Source organism: Vicugna pacos, chromosome 9, assembly GCF_048564905.1.
Source record: "Vicugna pacos chromosome 9, VicPac4, whole genome shotgun sequence".
NCBI classification, from domain to species: Eukaryota; Metazoa; Chordata; class Mammalia; order Artiodactyla; family Camelidae; genus Vicugna; species Vicugna pacos.
In genome coordinates, this window is record NC_132995.1 from 12,878,626 (window position 1) to 12,906,421 (window position 27,796).

Sequence of the window (27,796 nt, forward strand, 5' to 3'; positions counted from 1 at the left end):
GCAGGCACCTGAGCGGCCCTCCTCCTCCCAGAGCGCACCTGGGCCCGCCCTTGGCGCTGGGGGAAGGGGGCGGGGCTTGCGTTGGCTCCGCTCCGGGTAGGACTTTAGCCCGGGAGGAGGCGCTCTCCCGCTGAGTCCCGGGGCTCCTGATGCCCTTGCCTTGGAGATAGATCACTAGGTACGAGCACCTTCGAGCGTGGACTGGGCCTCAGGGTGAGAGAAGAGGACGCAGTCGTGCTCTTATTGGAAACTTGTGGTTTTTGCCTGCCTCGCCTCAGCCTTCCATTGAGGGCCAGGGATTCGTTCCTAAATTCAGCGTTCACTGAGCGCCTACTCGGAGTGTTGCAGGAAATCCAGGGGTGACCACGCCAGAGCAGTCCCTGCGTCACCAGACAGAAACCGACCAGAGTAGTGATGACAGAAGCATAGGGCAGAGTGATTAGGGATGTGATGTAGGAAGCACAGTCTGAGTGATCAGGGGCTGGGGTGGTGCAAGACCTGGGAGCCCAGATAAGTTCCCCATTCAGCCTGAGAGAGGTTCATAGAGGGCTTGCCAGAGAAGGTAATAGAGCCATGAATGAGCAAGAGCCCCACATCCTGCGTCCACGGTTCCCAGTCCTGAGGTGAAGACAAATACTTCACCAGGCAAGAATAGATGTCAGGGCTGTGATGGGGAAGCACATGTAGAGTAATCAGGCCTGAAAGGAGTGAAACCCAGAGGAGGCATCTCAGCAGATTGGGGGCCAGGGCAGGCTTCCTGAAAGAGGGATGTATGAGCTGAATCCCGAAAGAGGGGTGCATTAGGGCAGGCATAAAAACAGAGGATGACCAACAGGATGACTTAAGTGCAGTATTATTGAAAATACCCAACAATGCTATGAAGCAAATGGATTGGGGGCTGGGATGGAAAATAACAGAGGACTGGGAGGTGGGGGAGGTGGTTTTGATAATGAACCCTGAAGGATAAATAGGGCTGAAGGACAGACATTCCAAACAAACAACAAATGCAGAAGTCCTGAAGCAAGAAAGACATCAGTGCATTATTGGAGCCAGGGCCACCCCCACTACTCAGACTCCCTCTTGACCTACTAATATGTGAAGAGCCTTAACTGGGTTATCAGAATGGTGTTTACCTTAAACAAAGTTTTATTCCCACCATCTTCTTTAATCTTGCATTGAGGACCTGGGACTCAAGAGTCTGAAATGTGAGGCCGGAGTTCTCTTCAGCACCTGAACCCCATACCCCTACCCCATCCCACTAAAACCCAGGCTTGAGCTGAAAAACAGAACTGCAGTGAGAGCTGAGGCTGGAGAGGAGGCACAGGCCTGTTGATTCATTCACACATCTGTTCGCTCATTCCGCACATTCTTTGAGCACCCACTGTGAGCCAAGTACTGTTGTCAATGCTGGAGAAGATACAACAGTGAACAAAGCAAAATTCCTGGCCTGTTGAAACTCACTTTCTAGTGTTGAGAACAGTGAGGAATCTAGCATATCTGACACTGAAACCAAGCCCCCTAAACCGAGTTCATGTTTATGATTAACCTCTCTATCCAAAACTTTATTCCCTTTCTTGTCCCGCCCCTGTTTCCCTCAGGACAGAAGAGCATCAAAGAAAAGGCAGGGCTGAAACTGAGCAGGACTCTGTAGGGCCCTCCCAGGTCCAAAAGTCCTCTGTTTATTGTTTGTAGACAAAGGCTCCAAGGCCTTCCCTGAGTTCTAAAGATCTTAAGCAGTTACTAATTAGGGACGTTTGGGAATGCAGAAACAATGGAAACAGGCAAGAAACAATAGTTCAGTGATAAAAAGAGTCAGACGTTCCCCCTCAAGGGGTATGCATAAAAATCTGACACGTATCTTTCAGTTGTTCTGCAGAAACTAAGACCCCGTCCAGGTGGAGGATGGCAATTACATGCTGACCACAAGCAAGTAGACCCCAGAAGGTTGATGATTAAGATTCTCAAAACATCACCACCCCAACCAATCAGAAAAAGGTCCATGTGCTGCAAGCCTCACCCCAAATGTGGCCCTTAAAATCCCTTTCCTGAAAGCCATCGGAGATTTCAAGTCTTTTGAGCATGAGCTGCTCATTATCCTTGCTGGGCACCCTGCAAATAAACACTGTGCTTTCCTTTACCACAAGCCCTTGTCAGTAAATTGGCTTTGCACGTTCAGTAACAACACCTGCGGTGGATAATATTTTTATACCTCCTCCTGTCTACCAAAAAATTATTTTTAATAATAATCATGTAAGAATCATTATGATATTTGTGCTTTCACTTTAAAATTAATAATTGAAAATGAATAAATTTCCATTTTAAAGATATTACTCAAATTCAGTAAAATATTTCATGTAGGAATGAAAATTTGTACTTATCAAATAAAAATATTATACCTCCGAGTTCATACCCTGATTCACTGTTTAAAATTTTAAACACAAAAACTCCCAAAAACATGTAGAATGACAGAATAATTTCTTCATCTTTATAATCATTGTGCTATAATTTTAATTTCTAATCTATTATTTAGATGCAAGAATATGTTGAATCACAGACATTGGAGACTCAAACTGTGCCTGACACAAGCCCAAATGATTCCAAATTGTTATGAACTTATTTTCAGAATGAACACACATAGCTGAGTCTTCGTAGGACAGAGGTCAACCGTATATTTGGGAGTTCCCTATATTAACTTCCCTATAGAATATTGTGGCAAACAGATATTGGACAGCTACCATGTTTATGGCCTGTATAATCCCTTCCCTTCAAGTGGGAGCAGGACCTGGAACTTGCTTCTAACCAATAGAAAATGGCAAAGGAGGTTTGTGTTTACATGATATTATATGAAACTCTGTCTTTGTGGAACTGGAAAGAGAGACACTTTCCATTGCTGGCTTTGGAAGATATGAGCCATCACATTTGTCAAAGAATCTATGGAGAAGGCCACATGGCAAGGAATTGTAGGTGGCCCCTAGGAGCCGACAGCAAACCCCACTAATAGCCAGCAAGAAAATGAAGACCTTATCCCTACAACCGCAAGCAAATGGAAGCAGATCTTTCCCCAGTCGAGCCTCTGATGAGATGACAGCCCTGACTGACACCTGAATTGCAGTCTGGTGAGGCCCTGGAGCAGAGGGCCCAGCTAAGCCATGACTAGACTGGATCCACAGAAACTTTGAAATAAGAAATGTGTGTTATTTTAAGCCACTAAGTTGGTGGTAATTAATTACACAGTAAGAGAAAACTAATACACATACAATTTTTAATAGAGGAGACAGTAATAAAAATATTTAATTTGAAGCTTACATATATATTATTAAAACTCAACAGTATTGCATCAATTGTTCAGTAAGTACACCAACAAATGATTGTTTCCTGGGGGTGGGAGGATTATTTTTATCGCTGATACGGTTTTGAATTTGTCAGTGCATATGCTATAATAAAAACTTGGCCAACTTTGGGTCAGTTTTATTATTATTTTAAAGTTCTCTACAGACAGTGCACCCCATTTTGCCTATACCCAAGGTGGACCACCCCTATTTCCCTCCCTTTAGTATACCACTACTTGGAAAACAGACAATAAATAAAATGAGTAAATTATATACAATGTTAAAAGGCAGTGAGTGTTATGGATAAAACATAGAGCCAGGTAAGGAGTATGGGAGTTGCAGTATGAAATAGGATGGTCAGAGGAGCCCTCACAGCACAGGTGACATCTCAGGGAGAAGACGTGAACCCCGTTGATGTCATTCTAGGGAAGAGCTTTCCTGAGAGAGGGAACAGCTAGTGCAAAGGTGCTAGGATGGGACTGTGCCTGGCATGTTTTCAATTCTCTGGCATATACCTAAGAATGGAGTTGCTGGATCGTATGGTTACTCTAAGTTTAAACTTTTAAGGAACTGCCAGGCTGTTTTCCAAAATAGCTGTTCCATTTTACATCCCCATCATAAGGGTTTTGATTCCTCCACATCCTTGCCAACACTTGGTAGTTTCCATTTTGAGAAAATTATGGCCAACCTACTGTGTGAAGTGTTGTCTCATTGCCGTTTTGCTTTGCATTTTCCACATGATTTTGAGCATCTTTTCATGTGCTTATTGGCTTTTGTATGTCTTTTTTAGATAAATGTCTTTTCAGATCCTTTGTCTATTTTTTAATTGGGTCATCTTATTACTATTGAATTCCATGACTTCTTTATTTTAAATACAAGTACCTACTCAGATACATGATTTGCAATTTTTTCTCTCATTCTGTGGGTTGTCTCTTCACTTTCTTTTTTTTTTAAACTTTTTTTATTGAGTTACAGTCATTTTACAATGTTGTGTCTCTCCACTTTCTTGATGATGTTCTTTGAAACACAAAAGTTCAAATTTTGATGGTGTCCAATTTATCTATTTTTTTCTTTTCTTGCTTTGCTTTTGGTATCATATCTAAGAAAACATTGCCTAATTATGGATAGTCTTAAGCAGGAGAAGGACAGGGCCAAATAGAAGTTTTAAAGTTTTAAATTAATTCTTGCTCTCGCTAAATTGTTCTCGCTAAAATTGCAACCCCACCCTCAATCCATTTCTCTTTCTCTGCTTCATATTTCTCCATAGAACTGATCGTCTTCTAATAAACTGTAATATGCTATACTTACTTACGTTACTGCTTGTCTCCACCACAAGAATGCCAACTTCATGAGGACTGGTCTGTTTTGTTCACTGATCTATCCCCATTGCCTAGGGGAGTTGGGGAGGGGGAGACTGGAAATGACCAGAGAGGGAGAGGACCCCTGGATACTATCTGGCATGAGGAGTCTGAGAGCGAGCGAGAAAGAGGGAGATAGATGGGGCTTAAAATCTCAGACGTTATGACAGCAAATGAATATTTGTTGAATAGAGTGTGTGGATATGAGCGAATGGATGCATGGATGAGTGAATAAATGAAAAAACGAAATAATGATGTGCTGTGAGTACTCTGGCTTGATCTTCCCTTGAAAAGAGAATAGGTTAACACAGGGGCTCCTGCACAGTCCCTTGCAACCGCCAGAGGGCGCAGACAGGCCGGGTCCCCGAGAGCCCATCCTGGGACCCGCCCCGCGGGATCCAGGACCCGGGAGCCCCAGCCGCCGGGCCCCGGCCCGGGGCTCCGGGACCCCGCCCATACCTAGGCCAGGCACCGCCGCGGGCTTCACCCCGGAGCGCGCGGCCGCGACCAGTCCTGGCGCTGCAGGCGGGGAAACTGAGGCCCCGGGGGGCTGGGGCGGGGCCGGCCCCCCGGCGAGCCTGAGCCCCCGCCCCCGGCCGGCCCCGCCCCGGCCCGTAAGAGGTCCCCCGGGCGCGAGGCGAAAGCGCACAGCGCTGCGCCGGGGCCGGAGCCAGGACCGCGATGGCAGCTCAGCGGCTGGGCAAGCGCGTGCTGAGCAAGCTGCAGTCTCCATCGCGGGCCCGCGGGCCTGGGGGTAGCCCCGGGGGTCTGCAGAAGCGACACGCGCGTGTCACCGTCAAGTATGATCGGCGGGAGCTGCAGCGGCGGCTGGACGTGGAGAAGTGGATCGACGGGCGCTTGGAAGAGCTGTACCGCGGCAGGGTGAGGCGAGGAGGGGTGGGGGGCGCAGGGGGGAGTCCCGGACCCACAGACCCCGGGTCCCAACTCCCTACGCCTGGGTGGGGGTCTCTGGTTGCTTGTGCTCGCTGCTGCACGCGCAGCTTCGTTTGCGCAGAACGCACACCCTGGGACTCATAGGCCCCGCCGTCCACCTTCCATGGCACTCTGCACACACAGAGACGCACGCTTGGGTCCAAACATCAGGAGAGGGCCAGGGTTTTAGCATATGGGAGGTGAGCAGGCAAAGTTAGGGAGCTAGAGTGGCCATATCTGGAGAAAGGACGGGGGTGGGGGTGGGCGGGGAGGAGGATGTCTTAAAGCCAAACATAGACACGGTGACAGGGAAGATACAATCACATGGAGCCACACAGCAAAGGAAGCATCAGCATTCACAGACGTGCACAGTGACCAGCTGTGGCCCCTCACAGACAGTGACAGAAGCAACAGCCACACACAGGTTCTCCAGGACACAAGCTGTGGTCACTTACAGATCAACATATGCTACAGACACAGGCTCTCACCGCCACAACAGCACAGACCACAGCCAAATGCAGACCCAACACAGCAACGGCACCCATATAAAAGGCCTCCAGCTACAGCCATTCTGGAGCTATAGACACACACAGCACCAGCTGTAGCGACTCAGACGGTACAAGCTAGGACAGCTACCCCGACACCCCATGATTCAAGTAACGACCATCCATTATCTCCCAAAAGCAAAAACGATAATCACGTGTAAACGCAATGACAGATGCTGCAGCCACGCACAGACATAAAATAACAGAAATTATAGCTACACCCAGACAGAAAACCGCGTAAGCTACGGGCATCACCGACGTACAGTGGCAGACACTGCAGCTGCCCGAGGACACACAGAAGCATAAGCTACAGCCTTCTGTGTTGTCTCATAATTGACAGACAGACATGACCTTTCTCTTGAGTCTCTGCTCGAAGTCACACTTTGTACAACACACCCATGTGCAGAACACAGTCACGGGTATCAGTGCACAGACACACGGGACCACAGAGCCTTGTCAGCACAGCACGAAGCAGGAAGAAGCCTGGGCCCCTCGCGATGACATGAGGGCCGTCTGTTCTCAGACTCATTTTCTGAGTGGCCTCACACAGAGGGCAGTTGCTAGTTGTAGGTGGCTTCCTATGATGTCATCCTCAGATAGCGGGCACTATAGCTCACCAGGCTCTCCAGGACCCAAGTGACCCTGTGGTCACTTACTGATGAACGTAGGATACAATGACACATGGCGGTAAGGCAAACACAGCTAAGCCATAGGACGGTAGTCCCTGTATAAGTCGCACAGAATGTCACGTCCCTCGGCACCCTCGTGCCGATGCTGGCATCTTGGCATCAGGCTCTGGCTCACACCCAGAGACTCACACAGGCGGGTAACACACTTATGGACACTCCAGAGCCCTGTCTCCATACACAATCCCCGGACCACCCAGTCCTGAAGTCCACAGCAGAGTCAGCAGGACTTTGGGTAGGGGAGGCAAAAAAATCAATGGTCTCTGGGATCTCTTGCTCAGACAGCTGGGTTCTGTCCCCTACAGGGGTACTAAGCCAGCCAGTATTTGGCCCTTTGCCCCAAGAAGCCATACAAGGGTCCCCGTCTTGGCTGCTGAGAGCTGGGCTCATGGCTTTTCCCACCCACCTACCCACCTTGTAGGGCCTCCTGGACTCATAAGGGTGGCACTTTGGCACTGGGGGCTAGCCCAAGCACGCCCCTCCCTCCCCGTCCCCTGGGGTAAAGGGCCACCCCTAGCAGGCTCTGGCCTGCCAGCTCCCCTCCCCTGCACCTAGTGCTTAAATTTTCCCTTGAAAGGGCAGAGCCAGCCCCTCTCCTGAATCCCAGAATCAGACATTCCAACACTCGACCAGGCCTGTTTCCCGTTGTGGGAACTGAGGCCAAGAGGAGAGACCTGTGCCAGCATCTGAGGCTCCTAAGGCCCAGAGGCCAGCATCCCAGCTGGTACCGGCTCCCGGGCCTCTGTCAACCCATCTGTCATCCCTCCCCCCAACACCCAGATGTCCCGCCTTGGTGGTGCTGTCCCTGACTGCCACATTATTGCTCCAGAACCTGCCAGCTGGGCCCTGGGGCCCCCGGGGCTCCTTCAGAGCCCTGGACAAAGGCGGGGAAGGGAGGGGAGAGGGACCCTGACTACCCTTCCCTCCTGGCCTTAGGAGGCAGATATGCCTGATGAGGTCAACATCGATGAACTGTTGGAACTAGAGAGTGAAGAGGAGAGAAGCCGGAAAATCCAAGTAGGTGGAAGGGAAAGCCACCCCCAGCCCTCTCCCCTGCACCTCCCTAAAAATCACATCCACGGTTAATGTGTTCATCTAGCACGTCCTATGTGCCAGGCACTGTTTCAATTGCTTTACACTTATTAACTCATTTAATCCTCACAAAACCCTAGAAGGGTTTATTATCTCCGTTTCATTGTTACTGCTATTATCTCCATTTTCCAGATAAGGAAGATGGGGCCCAGAGAGATTCAGTCTCTGGCTTAGGGTCACACAGCTCAGAGAGAGCACAACTGGGAGTCCAAGCCAGGTGGTCTGGACGCAGTGTCCTTGCTCTTTAGGCCTGTGCTCTCCCAGAGGCAGGAAACGCTGTGTGACCTTCTGGCCCTCTCTGGATCTAGCGCTGGTCCTGGTGCTGAGTTTCTTGACTCAACCCTGCCCCCAGTTGCTCTATAAGACCCTCAAGCCTTGTTCCTCCCTTGAAGCCACATGGGAAGTCCACCTGGAGTCTGACTTCCATTTTGTCTTGCTGCTGTGGGGCTTTGTTGAGAAAAGGAAGGGGCTGGAAGGGCCTAGATGTTAGTCATTTACTATTTTCTTTTCTTCTCTTTTTTTTTTTTTTTTTGCGGGGGATCTTTAGGGACTCCTAAAGTCGTGCTTGAACCCCACAGAGGTGAGTTTTCCATCCCCCATCACAGGCCCTCTTCTGCCCTCTGGATCCTGATTGGGGTGGGGGGGTGGTCTCCGGGGAGGAGGGCAGACTGGCGGTGCCCAGGACCTGCAGAGGGAACTCTGGGGAGCCCTGTCTCACTCACAGCCCTTTCCCCATCTCCAGTGGTGTCTTTTGTCTTCATCACTCCTGTCCTCTCTCTCCATCTGCCACGGGGACTCCATTATCTCCTCCCTGCTGAGACGCTCCCCCATCTGTCTCCTATTTCTGTCTGTGCTGTGCTCTGTCGGCCGGCTCAGCCTCCACCACCCTGGGGCTCCCCTCCCCACCTCTCCGGGGGCCCTCCATCCTTTCAGGCTCTGAAGCTCAGCGGCCCAGCCCCTCCCACTTCCTTCTCTGCTTTAAAAGGGAAAAATATTCATGTTTCTCTAACCAGCTCTGGGCTGCCTATCGGACAAACGTCACTGTGTGTCTGTCTGCCCTGGAGCCAGCTCAGGCCTCTGTCCCCAGGGACCTTCCTGGTGATCTCTTAGCCTAAGATATGTCTCAATGTCTCTCTATGGCTCTGTTTCTTTCTCTATTCCTTTGTCTCTCCCTCTGTCTCTCTTTCTCTGCATCTCTCTCTGTTTCTCTCTGTCCCTGCATCCATATCTCAGTCTCTTTCTCTCTCCATCTCTGTCTCCCTGTCTCTGGTCTCTGTCTCTTTCTCTCCCCACCTTGCATCCTTCTCCATCTGCAGCCTCTACCCCTCCTTAACTCCACCTCCACCCCTTCTCATTGATCAGGAAGTGGGAGAAAGAGGGGCCCAGGTCCAAAGGGCTGGGCTGGGCAGGGAATGCCCGCCCCTCCTCTTGTTCTCAATGCCCCCTCTCTGTCCTCAGGACTTTGTCCAGGAGCTGCTGGTGAAGCTGCGAGGCCTCCACAAGCAGCCAGGCCTCCGCCAACCCAGTCCCTCTGGTGACGGCAGCCTGAGCCCCCTCCAGGACTGTGCCCGGACCGCACCTCCCTGACCCTCTCTGGCTTCTGTGACACCCTCCCTCCCTCTCCGTCCCCTCCAACCCCCAACACTGTCCTGGCTTGTTTGTAAGTTGTATTTAATGGTTCTGTAACAATAACACTGTGTGCCTGTTTTTCCTCTCCTGGTTGCTTTGGGAGCAGCCCTGAGCTCCTCCCCCCGCCTCCCTCTCTCCGGCTGCTTCTCCTCTGGTCCAAGCACCCCGGCTCCCGGACAGATGGAGAGTCATTCTGCAGCCAGAGAGCATGAGAACAGGCCCTGCTGACCTCACACCCCTGGGACTCATATCCTGTCCACCTCCCCCCAGCCTTGGCCCAGTCCCAGCAGGCAGGGCCTCAGCGTGTGGGTGGCACTAGGGGGGCTCCTGTGGGGGTGACCGCCTGTGATCTCTGGGCCACAGGAGATGCACAGGATGGAATGTGCCTGATATAACCACAGCGCACATGAACAAACCATTCATCTACTCTGCAGATTTTATTGGGCACCTATTGTATGCTTAATAGGGCCATTGGTATTGAGGCCACAAAGATGAGCAGAAGGTGGTCCCTAGCATCCAGGTGCTCACACACTGGTGGGGAAGAAGAGCCTGCGGATGGAAGTTTAGAGCAAAATGTGTGAAATGATCCAAGATACTTGGGAGCCCAGGGTGTGGGAGGAGCCATTCACTTGTCGGGTGGTGAAGAAATCTTGGAGGGCTTCCTAAATAAAGTGACATCTCGGCCAGGGTTTTATTTTTACTTTTTTTTCCCTAGTGGGAGAGGTAATTAGATTTATTTATTTATTTAATGGAGGTACTGGGGTTTGAACCCAGGACCTCATGCATGCTAGGCACACACTACCACTGAGCCATACCCTCTCCCTAGGCAAGGCTTTGAAGGATGCATAGGGGTTGTGTGAAATGGGTACCCATATCTGAGGACTCTGAACTGGTGGGTGGAGGAATTGACATTAGGGCTGAGCCAGGGAAGAGACCAAATATTGGCAGGCCCACTTACCAATTAGGGTGGACAAGTCCCCCAGAGATGGCTCAAGGATGCCCCCTGGGCTGGGGCATGCTCATGCTGGAGTATAAGGGGGCCCTGAAGACTTTCAGGGGAAGGGCTAGGATTTCAGAAGTGGGTAGTAGCTGTTTACCAAAAACTGGAAGGAGTTCATTATTTAAACAGTAGGTCTGTTTGGGGCCAATGGTCCCAGCTGTGTACGGTCAGGGGATGGAGTGGGGCTGTGGCTGTGCTAGGCTTGGGGCTGGGCCAGAGCTGGGGTACCTTCCCCCAGAGCAAAGCACATCTCCCACCTTGCCTCTACTGAATAAACAGGGATCCCACACCCCATGCCCATCCCGTGCCACTCAGCAGCCCTGCCAGGATCAGGCACCCATCCCAGGGGTCTGAGCTCCAGGCTGGTAGGAAGAGAAGCTGACCTGGAAGAAGAGGGACATCCATGATCACCTGGTCCATCCAGCCCTCAGGTGACTTTGCTGTCCCCATGCAGACAGACCGACCTCAGGCTCCCAGCGCCCCCTCCTTCCACACAACTGAATAGAGAATGTAATGGAGGAATCTCTCCTTCTGGCATTCAAGCTAAGTCTTGGGTGTGCCATGTGCTGGGCTTCTCAGATTCCTCATCTGGAAAATGGGTTCTTCATGGATGAGGAAACTGAGGCCCAGATTAGTGATGTCATTTGCCTAAGGTCACTCAGCTGGGAAGTGGCACTGGGCTTCAGTCCCAGGCGTTATGACCCCAGAACCCAACTACTTCTACACTATAGTGTCTCTAATAAACCATAACGATGATTGCTATTCTTCAGTGGCAGGAAAAGGTGGACTAATTTATACTGAGGTGTTAATGACTGCTGATGGCTCACTGAGATATTATCTAAAGAGCAATACAATTTGAGAGCAAGGCTACCACCAAAGGATTGGGAAGCAGCATACTATAGCAGGTAAGATCATGGACTCTAGGGTTAGTGCCTGGATTCAAATGCCATCTGACCTACTTCCTAGCTATGTGATCTTGAGCAAGTCACTCAACCTCTCTGTACCTCAGTTTCCATATCTGTAAAATCAAGATGATTATAATAGTACCATTTCCCAGAGTGGTTGTGAGGTTTAAATGCACAGATCATAGACTAGTGTCAGGCACATAATAAGCATTGTTATCACCCTTATCATTGCAGGGAGGGCTGGACAGTTAGTTCCTTACAGCCACCATCCCTGGCCAGTAAGATGTCCCTTGGGAATGCTGAATCACAGGCCCTCAGATAAGGAAGTTTCACAAGGGGCACAGCGTGCCTGACACACCACCTGGCATTGTGGCCACATTCACCTCACCCTATCTCCCAGAGTCTATGGTCTTGTTTCCCACTTAGCAGCCAAATAATGCTTTTTCGCGTTCACCTTAGTCTCTATTCACCCTGCTCCTTTCACAGGCTTCCTTTGGCTTCTGAAGAGAAACCAAAGTGCCCCCCTCAACTCCCCGCCCCATCACCTCTCATCACTCTGCCTTCATCCCTCTCCTCTCTGCCCTTCACCTGCGCTACTATCCCCTTTCTCACCTTCACTCCTACGGGGCTCTTCCCGTCCAGGACCCACGGACGTTTCCTCTGCCATGAGCTCTCCGCCCAGAGTCCCTCATCACTTAGATGAAATTCTGGTCAGCTGTCCTTGAGCCCTTCATCTACGGAGCCACCCCGTCACTATCTTGTCACAATAATTTATTTTCCTCACAGAATTTAATTATGTATTAGTTTAATTTATTGTCTGTCCATCCCCCCCCCCAGCTTTCAGAATATTAACTCCTTAGGCATGGCTGTATTCCTAATGTCTGCCACAGTGCCTGGCACACAGTAGGTGCTTGCCCAATAATAGCGCCTCCTGCTGGCCACATTCTCCGTGCACAGTAACCCTCCTCGAATAGAAGTGAGGCCTCAGCGCCCCCTACTGTCTATATGAGTTGGTTTTCAGCTACGCCCCGAAGGTCAGTTACTCCAGGGCTGGTCAGTTAGCGTTTAAGAACTGACTGGAGAGGTAGCTCCTGCAAGGTACTCACCCATCTTTGATCAACACCAGGGGCTTTGCTAATTAGAATGATAAATATTAGAAATGGACTGGCATTGATGATACGATTGGCCAACATGTTTTAGAAATACTTCTCACTTTCATAATAGAGTAGGAAGGCTCTTCATGAAGGATGGATCATGGTTGATTTAGGATAAGACTACAAGAATCATCATTATTGAAAGTCAGCCCTTGACTCAAGGGTTTGAGAAAATGAATAAAATAATATATATAATAAAAAAGAAAAAAGAATCAATATCATTTCAGTAACTCCGTAATAATCAATCAAAACACAATTTAAACAACTGGTGGGGTCCTCAGTAGCAACCAAAACTATAGCTTACCTAATAACTTAATCAAATATACATAAGGCCTTGATGGAAAAAAACATTAATATGCCTATAAAGGATATAAAAGATAATCTGAAAAAAAATGAGACCACTCATGCCTCTGCGTAAGATCTCTGAATATTAGCCACATGTCAGTTCTCTCCAAATCAGCTGATAACTTCAAAGCAATCTCAATCAGAATTCTGGATGGATTTTTTTGAGATGCTTGATAAAATCTTTTTCTTTTAACTTTGTTTTTATTTATTTTGGGGGGGAGGTAATCAGGTTTATTTATTTTTATTTACTTTTTAACGGAGGTACTGGGGATTGAACCCAGGACCTCATGCATTCTAGGCATGTGCTCTACCACTGAGCTATACCCTCCCCCCGATAAAATCTATTCTAAAATTTGTATGAGGAATAAAGGTGTACAAATAACTAAGTCAACATTAAAAAGGAAAGAGGGGAGGGCTTGCTTTATCAACTACTAAGCTACATGGCAAAGCCATGTTAATAAAAACTATGGTATTGAGGCAGGAACAGATGAACAAAGCAAAGGAACAGAATAGAGTCACAGGCAGACACTGGCATGTCTAGGGACTTAACAAAATGATAGAGGTGACACTGCCATTCCATGGGAAAGGATGGATTATTCATTGTGGCAGTGGTAAAACTGGCTCTCTATATGGAGGGGGGGAAAGCATCCTTACCTCACACCATAAACAAAGGTAGACTCCAAATGAAATAAAGACCTAAACTATGGAGTTAATAAAAGAAAATGGGGGAGGCTATCACAGTGATATGTCCACAAATTCTTTGAGACATCTCCCATCAAAAGGTGGGGTCTCATCCCCCTTGTCTTGAAAATGGACCAGCCTCAAGTGACACATTTCTAACAAAAAAAATGTGTTGCAAGTAATGCTGGGTGAGTTTCTTAATCTGCTCAGCCTGCCATTATGAAGTCCCACAGAATGGGTGGTTTAAACAACAGAAATTAATTCTCTCACAGTTTTAGAGGCTGAGAAGTCCATGATCAGGGGGCCAGCAGGGTTGAGTTCTGGTGAGGGCTCTTTCCCTGGCTTGCAGTCAGCTGCCTCCTCACTGTGACCTCATACCTGGCAGAAAGAGAGAGAGCAAGTTCCCTGGTGTCTCTTCTTATAAGGACACAATTCCCATCCAAACAGGATCCTGCCTTCATGACCTCATCTAACTCTTATTACCTCCCAAAGGCCCCATCTCCAAATACCACCCCATTGGGGATTAGGGCTTCAATATATAAATTTTGGTGGGACACCCAATTTCAGTTCATAACAGTGACTTCTCAGGCTGGGTCATAAAAGGCTTCAGCTTGGCTCTCTTGGGATGCTCTTCTTTTAATTTAATTTAATTTTTTAAAATTTATTTTTTGGGTTAAGTTTATTTATAATTTATAAATAAATTCATTTCTTTTTTTAATGTAGGTACTAGGGATTGAACCCAGGACCTTGTGCATGCTAAACACACACTCTACCACTGAGCTACAGCCTCCTCTGGGATGCTTTTTCTTGGAATCTGGCTGCCATGTTGTAAGGAAGCCCAGGGCACATGGAGAGGCTTTGTGTTCTAGCCAATAGCTGGCATCAACTACTAGACTTGTGAGTGAGAAAGCCTGGATGAGATGACTCCAGGCCTAGACACCATCTGGCGTCAATGGCATGAGGGACCCCAAGTGAGAACTGCTCAGCTAAGCCTAGTCACTCCCAGAACCGTGAGAGATAAATGTGGGAAACGCTTGCTGTTTCACACCACCAAGTCTAGCGCAGCTTGTTATGCACCTGGGGATAAGAGGATCAGTGAATTCAGGGTGGGGAAAGACTTCGAAAACAAAACTTCTAAAGTATAAACCAGAAGGCAAAAAAAAAAAAAAAAGTGATGAATTTGCTCATATCAAAATTGAGTCTCTTTTCAAGGAAAGACATCCTAGATAAAGTTAGTATTTAATGGACAGAATGAGAGAAGATATTTGCCACATTTAAAATGGATGCGTGATTAAAATTCAGAAGCTACTAGGAACTCCTGCAAATCAGCATAGAAAAATAGCAACCTTTGTGGGGAAGGGTATAGTTCAAGTGGTAGAGCGCAAGCTTAGCATTCATGAGGTCCTGGGTTCAATCTCCAGTACCTGTATTGAAAAAAAAAATAAACAAACCCAATTAATTCCCCCTTGCCAAAATAAAAAAAAAAAAGAAAGATAGCAACCATGATAGAAAAATATGCAAGGGGCACAAGCAGAGAATTATGAGGTCAGGAAGCCCAAACCAAACTGTTCACCAGCACATTGGGAAATTCTTAAAATCAATAGTAATCTGAAAGACGCAACTTAACACAACAATGAGATATCATTTAACATCTATTGATGGGACAAAATTTAGAAAGCTGGATAATACAGTTGGCAGGAGTTGCAAAGGCAGGGACCAACAGAACAGCCCAGAAAGCATGCATGCAGTAGGTGGTAATACAGTGAGTGAGTCAGATCAATACCTGGACCTGGCGCTGGGAAACATGGCAGCCCTCGCACCGCCTGTGGGAGTGGATCATGGTCCAGTCTTCTGGAGAGTAACCCATTCACTCATTCATGATATTTTTGAGCACCTATTACGTGTCTGGTACTATCCCAGGTGCCAGGGTATTTCAGGAGCCAATGCTCTAGCAGGGCAAAGCCCATAATAAGCAATATCATAAATTAGTGGATTATGTACTATGTTAGAAAGTGATAAAAACTATGGAAAAAATTAAGCCGAGGGGGGAAAAGAGAAAAAAAATTAAACAACAAAGAGATTGGAAGTGCTTGGGTAGGGAAGATTGCAATTTTCAATAGGGTGGTTGGTAGACAGAAACATGGCCCCCCAAAATGTTCACATCCTATCCCCAGAACCTGTGAATTTGTTCCCTTATATGGCAAAAGGGACTTTGCAGATATGATTAAGGATCTTTTTTTAAATTGATGTATAGCTGATTTACAATGTTGTGTTAATTTCAGGTGTACAGCATAGTGATTCAGTTATACATATATATGTGTATATATATATATGTTTTCATATTCTTTTTCATTATGGACTATTACAGGATATCGAATATAGTTCCTTGTGCTATACAGGAGGACCTTGTTGTTGATCTATTTTATGTATGGTAGTTAGTATCTGCAAATCCCCTACTCTCAAGTTATCCTTTCCCATCCCACACTTTCCTCCTTAAGGCTCTTGAAATGAGAGGATTATTCTGGATTATCCACATGGGCCCAGTGTAACTCACAAGGATCCTCAAAGAAGGAGGCAAGAGGGTCAGAGTAAATGAAATGGAAGGATGGAAACAGAGGTTGTGCTTTGAAGATGGAGGAGGGGCCATGAGCCGAGGAGGGGCCATGAACCAAGGAGGGTCAGTGGGTCCTAGAAGCTGGAAAAGGTAAGGAAACACACTCTCCCCTAGAACCTTCACAAGAACACAGCTCCACTTACAGCTTGATTTTAGCCCCATCAGACCCATTTCAGACTTCTGACCTCTGGAACTATTAGATGATTTGTGATGTTTTTAGCCACTATGTTTGTGGTAACACATTATAGCAGTCATCAGAAATTAATACAGGGAGTCAGAAGCATCACTAGGACATTTGAGCAAAGAACCTGAGACAGGGAGGGGGACAACTTGGGAAAGACTATTCTGGGCAAAAAGAACAGCCAGTGCAAAGGCCCTGAGGTAGAAGTATACTGCTTGTTGGATTGTCAGTGGAGGAGGCCCTATGGCTGGGACAGAGTGAGTGAGGGGGAGAGTGGGAGGAGCCCAGATCAGAGAGATGATGGGGTCAGACTGTGTGGTGCTTTATGGGGTACCATGAGGATCTTGTTCTTTTGCCCTGAGTGAGATGGTGCCACAACCCTTCTACTATGCTCATGATTCTGTGGGTCAGGCATTCAGACAGACAGCAAAGATTACTTGTCTCTGCTGCACAGTGTCTGGTACCCCAGCTAGGAAAATCTGTGTCACTGGGGGTGCCTCAAATGGCTGAATTTGAAGTTATCTGGAAGCTTCTTTACTCATGTGTCTGGTGCCTGGGCTGAATGACATAAAGGTCATGTGGCCTCTGCATAACTTGAGCTTCCTCCCAGCATGGAGGTTTGTGAAAGTGTTGTAAGCAGTCAGGGTGGGAGCCACAAGCCTTCTCTGGAATTTGCCTTCTTAGTGATGCAACATCACATCCATCCCAACCTGTGGGTTACAACCCAGTCGCTAAGGTCAATCCAAATTCACGGGGAGAGGAACTAGACTCCAACTCTTGATGGCTCAGTGGCAAAGTCATATCACAGAAAAAAATAACTGAGTCCCAGTGAAAAAACTGTGTGCACTTTAACCTACCCTGGTTCCATCCAGGTCAGCAGCAGCAGCCTTGGAGACAACAGCCTGTATTGTTGGTTCTGGAGGCAGCAGAACGGACCTTCTCAAAGAATTATGGTTGTTCGTTTTGATCTGTCTGGTGGCTCCCACCAGAAGTACCTGCTCAAAAGGCTTGTCTTACTTCACCTAACTTGGTACTCTCCCAGTTCATCCAGGTCTCCCAATTCATCACATGTATCAGTAAGTCATTTCTTTTTATGGCTGAATAATATTCCATTTAGTTGCCTTTGTTTTGGAAAGATGTTTTCCCTGGGTATTGAATGCTAGGTTGACAGTTTGGGGTTTTAACTGCAATACTTTAAAAGATACTGCTCACCTGCTCAAATGGTTTCTGACAAGAAATCTGATGTTTTTATCTTTATTCCTCTGTAGTTAAGATGTCTTTTTCTCTGGCTGCTTTTTCCTTTAAACTTTTTAAAAAATTTTTGTTTTTTGGTAATTAGGTTTACTTATTTATTTATTTTTACAGGAGATACTGCAGATTGAACCCAGGACCTTGTGTATGCCAAGCATGCTCTCTACCACTTGAGCTATATTCGCCCTGCCTCACATAGTCTATGGCTGCTTTTAAGAATTTTCTCTACCTTGCTGGTTTTGAGCGATTTGATGATCAGATGTGTTGGTATAGTTCTGTTCACATTTTATGGGTTGGGTTTGGTTGCACTTTTGGGGTCTGTGGATTTATAGTTTTCATTAGATTTGGAAATTTGGGGGCCATCATTTCTTCAGATATTTTTCTGCCCTCCCCCTTTGTTTGAGAACTCATATTCACTATATATTAGGTTGCTTCAAATTGTCCCACAGCTCAGTGATGCTCTTTTCTTTTTTTTTTCTATTTTTTTCCCATATGTTTCATTTTGGACTGCTTCTCCTTCAGATTCAGGAGTCTTTTTTTCCAGCAATGTGTGATCTGTCTTATTTCCATCCAATGTAATTTTTCTCATCACATCCTCTGTAGTTTTTAATCTCAAGAGGTTCAGTTTGGGTCTGTTGTCTATCTTCCATGTCTCTAGTTAACTTTTTGAGCATATGGAACAGAGTTGTGATAATGGTTCTCATGTCCTTGTTGATAGTTCTAACATGTGTGTCAGTTTGGGGTCAGTTTCAGTTCCTGATTAATTTCATCATGTTTTGCTGCTTCTCTGAATGCTCAGTGAGCTTTGGTTTTGCCTTGTTGAGTGCTGACTAGTTTCTGCGTTCTTATGAGTACTGTCGAGGTTTGTTCTGGGTTGTGACGTGGAGGCAGTTTGATGCTTTGGGGTTTTACATTCATGTTGTCTGAGGTGGGCTCTGAGCAGTGCTCCGTCTAAGCCTAATTGTTCCCACTACGGAGGCAGGAACTTCCTGAGTATTTCACTCACCACCCCATGAAGGATGAGGTTTTCCAGTCTGGCTGGTGGGGACAGGCACTACTGGGGGCCCTGGGTAAGTGTGGGCGCTGTTCTCTAATCCTTTCAGGTAGCCGGTAGTTTCAGGATAGTACAGTGCAGATGAAATAGGCCGTTTCCTCACTGATCAGCGCCCTGCTGACTACTCAGAGGCGTCTCTGCTGACCTCTCCCTGAGCAGCTCTCTACTCTCCAGGTCTCTGACCTGTGAACTCTTCCCAGACTCTTAGTTCCAACCTTTCTCATCTCAAGGAGTCCCCTGGACTTGCAGTGGAGGAAAGAAATCGTTTTCCCTCTCCAGTCCAAGGTTCTCTGCCTGGAGCCCTATAAATGAGACAGACAAAAGACTGACTAACGAGAGAAAAACAAACAGAAGTGTGTTAACATGGGCGTCACACATACACATGCGAGTACTTAGCGATGAGTAACTCAAAGGGGTGGTTAGAACTGGAGCTTAGCAAGCACATGATTATGAGTTGAATTTTGTCCCCCCAAAAAGCCTGGTTGAAGTTCTAACCCCCAGTACTGTAGAATGTGACCTTATTTCCAAATAAGATGCAGATGTACTTAGTTAAGAGGAGGTCACGCTAGAGGCTCCTAACTCAGTATGACTGGTGCCCTTATGAGAAGACAGCCGTGCGAAGACACAGAGACACAGGGAGAAGGCCTGTGAAGACAGGCAGAGACTGCAGTGAAGCAACCACAAGCCAAGGGACTCCTGGGATGGACCAGAAGCTTGAAAGAGGCAAGGAAGGATCCTCTTCTAGAAGCTTCGAGAGAGCATGGCCCAGTGAACACCTTGATTTCAGACTTCTAGCCTCTAGGACCATGAGAGAGTAAATTTCTGTTGTTTTAAGCCACCCAGTTTGTGGTATTTTGTTATGGTAGCCCTGGGAAACTTACATGCATCCCATTACCTAGAGTTCAAGATTTATTTACTTATTTTTAAGGTAAAATTTGTACACTGAGAAATGTAAAACCTTAAGTGTGCAATTCCATGGATTTTGACAACTGCTTATACCTGTGTAACCCCAATCTTTATTAAGAAATAGAACATCGCCATCACCTCAGAAAGTTCCCTCACTCCCCTCTAGTTGTAAGACTTTAAAACGAACCCTAAGTTTAAGCCACACACACACACACACACACAACCAACCCTGCCTGTAATTATCTATCTCAAACACTTCATTATCTATCTCAACCAAATAATGACTTTACAAAAATCGTAACCACAATGCCATTATCAGACCAAACACTTAACAATATTTCCTCACTATCTTGTAACACATACTCTGTTTAAATATCCCAGTTGTCTCAGAAATGTCTTTTTAAATGGGTTGGTTCAAATCAGGAACTACACAAGATGTACACGCTGCATTTTTAATCTGCAGGGGTTCTTAAGCTGGAGTCCTGGGACCTCCAAGGGGCCCAGAGTTCTTGGAGTCTATCACCTTTGGTGGGGAAAAAAATGGCATCTTTGTTTTCACGAACTGCTAACTGACATTAAATATTTCTGTAAATTACGAATGTTGGCAACGAATCACGGTACTGTTGGCAGAACCTAGGACTCTGTCACCAAAATAAATCACAGATGTTTCATAGCACATCACAGTGGTTGCAGATATCTTGAAACACTGGTTTTACTCAGCACTGCTCAGAAATTATGGTAGTTATTGGGTTTGCAGCCAGGTCTTTTTCTTTAAAAGGCACATATATTACTATAGCACTTTTTTTTTTAACTAACTTTGGATTAACACAATGAGTTTCCTTTGCAGTCCTGTGCATTTTACACCTTTATAAACTTGATTCCGAACAGGGGCCCATGGACTCTGCTGGATGCTTAGGTTCACACTGGTGCCCGGCACACAAAAGCAAAGAGCACCCCCTCCCTCTTTGTCTTTAAAACCAATTGTTTGTTGAAAAACCTAGGTCATGAGACCCCATGTTGGTCTACTCCAAGGTAACAAAGATTTTTTCCCTCTATTTCCTTCTAGAAGGTTTATAGTTTTAGGTGTTACATTCAAGTCCAGGATTCATTTTGGGTTAATTTTTATGTTTGATTTGAGTAAGGGTTGATGTTCCTTTTTCTTTTAAATTCTCATTTTCATATCCAGTTGATCTAGCCCCCTTGGGTAAAAAGACCTTTCCCCTCCACACTTCAGACTTGGCCAAAGAAATTCTTGACTTCTGGGGGGGCAAATGAATTGATTATTTTTTACTTTATTGTTTTTCTTTTGAAAGATAAAAAAAAATTTTTTTCTCCTGCTCCTAAGTGGCAAGAGTAGGCCACATTTTTTTTTTTCCTATTCACTTTATCAATTTACCTTTCACATGTGGGTCTTTGATGGAGCTGAAGCAGCAAATCTAGTTCCCAAACCTGACCACCCACCCAGTAGAACCCAAGCCCACTTTTCTGGTTAGAGATGCCTCCCAAGGGTTGGACGGGGTGGGCGCTGGAGTCAGAGGCTGCTGTTGTGGGGATCATAGACTCTTACATTTTCCACCTGGCTCACCGCTCACTTCTTCTTTGGGGGCAGGGAGAGGAGGTAATTAGGTTTATTTTTTAATTTATTCTTAGGGGAGGTGCTGGGGATTGAACCCCGAACCTCATGCATGCTAAGCACACTCTACCACTTGAGTGATACCATCCCCCCCCCATCACCACTCACTTCTGACACAATCATCATGTCCAGGTAGATGCTCCTTGGACCCCATGGCCTCTCTTCCAGTGAGCTGGTCCTCTGCCGGACTGCAGCCCTCCCTCCACCCCTGATAACTGCGGCCCTTCCAATTTCAGTTTCAAGCTTCTCAGTCTCTATCCACCCTCTCCCTCTCCGCACCCTGCTTCCAGGATCCCAACTCTGACGGGACCTACAGTCCCATTAATGAGACTCCCTTTTCACCGTCCTTCAGCCCCACAAGTGTGTGGTTACCCATCAAAATGGCTCCCTCTAGTGGAGAGAGCATAGCTCAAGTGGTAGAGCGCATGCTTAGCATGCATGAGGTCCTGGGTTCAATCCTCAGCACCTTCTCTAACAATAAATAAATAAATAAACCTAATTATCCAGTCATCTGTTGATGGACATTTAGGCTGTTTCCATGTCTTGGCTATTGTAAATAGTGCTGCTATGAACATTGGGGTGCAGGTGTCATCCTGAAGTAGGGTTCCTTCTGGATATAAGCCCAGGAGATAAATAAACCTAATTATCTCCCTTCACCAAAAAACCAAAACAAAGCAAAATGGCTCCCTTGGATCCACCTCTAACTCCCTCCCTTATTTGTTATTCTCACTTGGGAAACTCTCAACCTGGTTAAACCAACCTTGGCGTTTACTCCATGCCTGAGCCCTGATCTGGGAGCGTAGCGGGAGGAAACTCAAGTTCTCACTCTGAGCTTCTGACTGGCCCCTCAAGGGGTCCTCGGTGCTGCCGGGCCGCCCTGCCATGTCCCCGCTGTCTGGTCACCCTCTCACGCTCCATCGACTGTTCCAGAGTGTCCTCTTTCTTTTCTCCCATCCCTGCTCCCAGCTTATTTCACTGAAGCCATAGAAGAGAATGTTCTCGGTCTCCTGTCTCCTGGCAGCAGCTCCGCCCACGCCTCCTGCTCCTCCTGTCGCCATGATCAGCCCTCCCTCAAGCCCAACCTCCACTGGAGGACTTCCTGCATGTTCTCTTGTCTCCGTCATGGCTCCAGCAATGCTCCTCCGTCCCCTTTCCTTCTCATACCTGATCATTGCCGCTGGCTTACAAACCTATGGTAACTTCTTCCTTCTTCAAACAAAGGACAAAACAAATCTGTCTTGACCTTCTCCAGCTACAACACTGTTTCTCACTAGAGAGGTCTCCAGTTCTCTTTCCCGCCCTTCCCAATCAATTGTTCCCGTTCTACCCTCGCCTCTATCTCCTGCTCCTCGGATGTGCCCTTGTCAGGGTCTCCCTTGTGCTTATCTAAGTCACATCCCAGGCCTCCTCTGACTTCACCCGTCGGCTGCATTGGCCTGGCAAACAACCCCTGTCCCTGGAAATGCTTTCTTCACTTTGCTCCTGAGACACTGGTCACCCTCTCTGGTCTCCTCCAGGCTCCCTGCTGACTTCCTCCGAGTACCCCTGCAGGTTCCTCCTCATCTTCCGGATCTGTCACTGATGGCCAGCCCCAGGTCTCCACCTTGGTTTGCTTCACTCCCTGGAGCTCATCCAGCCTCACTTTATGCACCCAAATCTCTCTCTCTCTTTTTTGGGGGGGAGAGGTAATTAGGTTTATTTATTTATTTTAATGGAGGTACTGGGTATTGAACCCAGGACCTCATGTGTGCTAAGCACACACTCTGCTACTGAGCTATACCCCCCCCCCAATTTCTCTCTTTAACTGAACCTCCAGGCTTACCCAGCAGCCCCACTTGGATGCCCGATGTCCATCTCAAACCCAGTGCTTCCACTTTTGAAGCCAGGCTCCAGGGCTCTCCCCAACCTGCCTCTCCCACTCCAGCCCCTTCTCAGCGATGGTGACTCCATCCCTGCAGTAGCTTGGACCATAGAGGTTGGAATCCTTCTTCACACTCCACACTCTTACCCTCATGCTCCATAAATCATCCAGCCACAAATGCTGCCTGCTCTGCTGTGGTAGGCAGAATCATGGCACCCCAAAGCTACCAGGTCCTCATCCCTTATAAGGAAAAAGAGTCTTTGCAGGATCAAAGGCTCCTGAGACGTCAAGGATCTTGAGATGGAGAGAGTATCCTGGACTTCCAAGTGGCCTTAAATACCATCACTTATAAGTCTCCTTCTAAGAGAGAAGCAGAGGAACAGATGCATACACACAGAGGAGGAGGTGACGTGAAGAAGGAGGCTTGAAGATTGAAGGGACTTGGCCACAAGCCAAGGAACAGACACTGGAAGAGGCAAGGAACACAGTATCCCCCAGAGCCTCCAGAGGGAGTAGGGCCCAGCCGACACCTTGATTTCAACCCGGTGATACTGATGTCCGACTTCTGGCTTCTAAAGCTCTGAGAGTGTAGACTTCTGTTAGCTAAGCCAAGTTTGTGGTCTTCAGTTACAGCGGCCACCTTCTGCTGCCTCTCATCACCATCTCGGCCCCACCCTGACCCATCCTCCCACCTGAGCCATCACAGCCTCCTCTCAGGCCTCCCTCCTCCTCCCTTGTTCCCACCATCTGGCCCACACTTGCAGCCATGGAGATCTTTCTAGAACAGAATGAGATCATGCTTAAAACCCTCCACTGGCTTCCCTCCATCCTCAGAATCAAACCCAGACTCCTTACCCTAGGTTTTATACCTCATGTGGTCTCACTGGATCCCTCCTCTCAGGATAGCTGTGAGGGTCACACAGGTGTACACGGTTAGTGCGGTGCCTGGCAGAGGTAAGAGGATTCTGTGACCGCGACTCCTCCCATAACCACCCCATCCGGGCAGCCGAAAGGATGCTTTGGGTTCAGCACACCTGAGTCCAAGTCCAGACGTCGTGATTTCTTTGTGGTCTCCAGCCAGAGATTGCCCCTCTCTGGGCTTTTGAGATTATATATACACAACCGTCAGCCTGGGCACAGCACACAGTAGGTTTTCAGCCACAGGAATTTATGATGTGAGGGTCACTGGTGATATTTATTGTGTGCTGAAATGTGCCAAGCACTAAGGGCTTGACATGAACCCAGAACATCCTTACCACAAACCTGTGTGGCTGGATCCAGTACTCCCATTTTACAGATGAGAAAACTGAAGTGCCAAAAAGTTCCAGCAGAGCCACACAGGACACAGGAAGTCGGCCTGTGGACCCCACGCTCCACCACTGGCTCTGTGGCCTCTGGAGCAAGCCCCTCCCCATCGCCCCTCCCCACCCCAGAGCTTGAGAACCATCCCTGAAACTGCATTTTGTTTTTCCTTCCTGCCTTTGTCCCCAAACACAAACTTTGATTCTCAGGCTTTGGTGGTCATTAGGAAGACTTGGGGGTTGCCTTCTGAGACCTGGGATTCTGGAATCTGCCTTCAGAGACCCTGGATCCCTAGGCCTGGGGGGAGGCATGGGTGGGCTGGGATGGCATTTTCATGGAGGGCCTGAGCAGATTCCCCTCAGAGAATCACAGGGAGATGGCATGAGGTTTCACTTCTGAGTGAGACCCAGGTTCAAATCCCAGCTCTCCCCACCCCGATGGGTGGGGTTTCTTGGCGAGGGTATTGTCTGTACGAGCCCAAGTCGCCTAGTCTGACGCTGAGCTGAGGAGTCCTGCTTGGTCTATGTGATAATGACGTCAAACCTGTGCAAAGCTCAGTACAGGTCGTGACACACAGCAGGAGACAAGTCAATGGGACCTTTATGTATTATTGTTATTATTATTAATTGCTATTGTTATTGCCCTGGTATTGTGTGACCCCCTAGCCTCACCTCCTCTGTACCTCAGTACATTTTGGCAGGAGGCTTCTGAGGGTCATGTCTGAACATCCCAAGGGAAGCTTGGGGAGGGCTGCATCCTCTAAAAATTAGTGAGGAAGAGAGGGATGGGGAGTTGCAGTAGTGTCTCCCTCAGGGGCCCAAGTTGGGCCCCCTGGGTTCTGGGACAGAGGGTCTCTTATTGATTCCACAGGAGCCTTTGAAGGGAGGGGTTCAGATCCTGGTGACCAGGTCCCAAGTAGGCTGTGAAGCTCAGAGTCAGTGTCTCCACTGGCTGGCCCCACGGCCCCCAGGATGTCCCTCTCGGATCTGAGGATTTGGGAGCAAACTGTGGGGACAAAGACTGGGGTCACAGTGCCCTCTGGTGGCCAAATCTTTGGGTTCCAAGTTAGGAGAAGTGACCGGAGGTTGAGACTTACAGGAACATTGTTTGTTCCCAAGACTTGGTGACAGGAAGATCAGGCATCAGGTTCCCAAGAGGTCAGAACAGGAACTTTCTCCGTGTCTAGAGAGGTCAGAGGGTCAGGAAAAGGCTGGGTCAGGAGCCTCCTCTGGGCTCCCACAGCCCCATGCACCTCTTCTATCCTGGCCCTGATCCTCTGCCTGGGCTTCCCCCATCCTTGGCTGTCACTGGATGGTAATAGGTCTATTACCCTACTGGACCATGAGCTTCAGGCAGAGCCTGGGGCAGAGCCGTCAGATGCATTGCTGTGTCCTCAGAATGCTGCACAGCGCTGGGAACCAAGATACTCCAGAAATGAGTGAATATGTCTGCTAACCTCTTCCTTCCCTTTGCCTCAGAGCTTTAGCTCCAGGCCCTCTGCTGGGAAAGTTTCCTTAATACAAAACAACAGCCCCCTCCCACCCCCACCCCCCACCCGCTTCAGATTGTCCAGGTGTCCCTGTGTGGGAGGGCACAGCCTGGAGCCCCCATGACTCTCTCTCCCTCCTGTCATGCTCTGCAGAGCTAGACAGTGGGGAGAGACACGGAGCAGAATGACGAATTGATTCATTGATTTATTCAACAAATAATTGTTGAGCTCCTGCTATTATTCAGGCCGTGTTCTAGGCACTGGGGAGACAGCAGTGGATGGAACAACAATCCCCACCTCACAGAGCTGGTATTCGAATGAGTGGAGGCAGACCATAAATCAAATTACTAAATAGGTCTACAACATGATGACAAACTATGGTAAGTATTAGGAGAAAAGAAAGCTCTTAAGAGGACAGAGAGTTTACAGAGGTGCTATTTGAGCTGAGATTATCTCTGAGGAGGTGACATTTATTCAGAAACCTGAATAAAGTGAGGGGTGGAGCCATGCAGGTGTCTGGGGGAGGAGCATTCTAGACATCAAGAACAAAGGTCCTGTGGCTGAAGTGGGAACTGGAATGTTCCAGGAACAGGGAGGGAGGAGGCCACCGTGGCTGAAGCAAAGTTAGCCAAGGGAAAGAAGAATATAAGGTCAGAAATGGGATAAGGGTTGGGGATGGGTTTGAGTAGGGCCTTGAGGGCACAGTGAGGACTTCAAATTTTATTCTAAGTGTGAAAGAAGCCATTGGAGGTTTTAAGCCAGAGAGCGTTGTGATGTTTTAGATAGCTCACTCTAGCTGCCTTGGAGAGAACAGATATGGCTGTCCAGGGGGCAGATGATGATGGGCAGTACCAGGATGGAGGCCATGAAGGGAGAAGGGTGGGTGGATTCTGGATCTATTCTGTGAAGGTAGAGATAACAGGGTTTGCTGATGGACTTGGGCTGTGTGTGAAAAAGGAGCGTCAAGGATGATTGATTGCACTTAGAACAAAATTCATTTTCTTTATAATGCCCTACAAGGCCCAACATGATCTGGATCCCTGCTCTCCCCCAACCTTGTATCCCCCCCACCCCCCCACCCCCCCACCCCCCCACCCCCGCTCACTCACTCTGCTCTAACTACGCTAGCTTTCTTACTGATCTTTGACTTTGCCAAGCTCTTCTCCCCTCCCCTCCTAGCACATGCTTGGCAATTCCTCAGGCCTCAGTTCAAATGTCACCTCAGAGAAGACACTTTCTCTACGGCACTTATCACTCTCTAAAAGGATCTTGTCTGTTTATTTGCTTGTTTATCATCCGTTTTTCTCCACCAAAAGGTTAGCTCCTTGAGGGCAACGACTTTGTCTGTTGGTCACGCTGAATCCCCAGTGCCTAGAAGAATGCCGGGCAGGCACTTAAGTAAGTGAACAAAGGCTTGATTAACCCTTGTGCTTGTTTACAGGCTGGCTTACACAGAAGAGACACCCAGACAAGGAGGCATGGACAAGAATACCCGACAGACCTTGGGGTCATACACATACCCTGGGGAGACCCAGAAGCCAGAGATAATCTGCTCCTCCGCCCACGGTGCCTGGAGGATGAAGAGCCCCAGCTGGGGATGGAGCACCCCCAGGGAGGAGGAAAGGATGCTCTGGAGGGAGCCCAGCCCCGCCCTGTATCCTCAGTAGCCAATGGGCGCGCGATCCTCCCGACGCCCCCTGGGACGTGTAGTCCGGACAGGGGCACCCTCGGGCGCCGCCGCGCGCCCCTAGACTCCACGTCCCGTCGTGCGCCGGGAGGTGCGGGGATTGGCCGAGCCCCGCCCCCGGCCCGCCCCGCTCCGCTCGCGCCGCAGCCCCAAGAATGAAT

The 27,796-nt window shown here is 48.1% G+C and overlaps 1 protein-coding gene and 1 non-coding gene across 2 annotated transcripts; one reads left to right on the plus strand and one right to left on the minus strand.

Annotated features, from left to right (window-relative positions):
* Positions 1-5,091: 5,091 nt before the first annotated feature.
* On the plus strand, positions 5,092-10,261 carry PPP1R14A (protein phosphatase 1 regulatory inhibitor subunit 14A). The gene is made up of 4 exons (XM_006215068.4): positions 5,092-5,569; positions 7,788-7,868; positions 8,491-8,523; positions 9,402-10,261. The coding sequence occupies exons 1-4, from the start codon at positions 5,369-5,371 to the stop codon at positions 9,528-9,530; spliced, it is 444 nt and encodes a 147-aa protein (XP_006215130.1). The 5' UTR covers positions 5,092-5,368; the 3' UTR covers positions 9,531-10,261.
* A 2,971-nt stretch (positions 10,262-13,232) lies between these two features.
* Positions 13,233-13,305, minus strand: TRNAS-AGA (transfer RNA serine (anticodon AGA)). Its single transcript has one exon. It is a non-coding gene; the product is annotated as a tRNA-Ser (tRNA).
* Between the last annotated feature and the right edge of the window lie 14,491 nt (positions 13,306-27,796).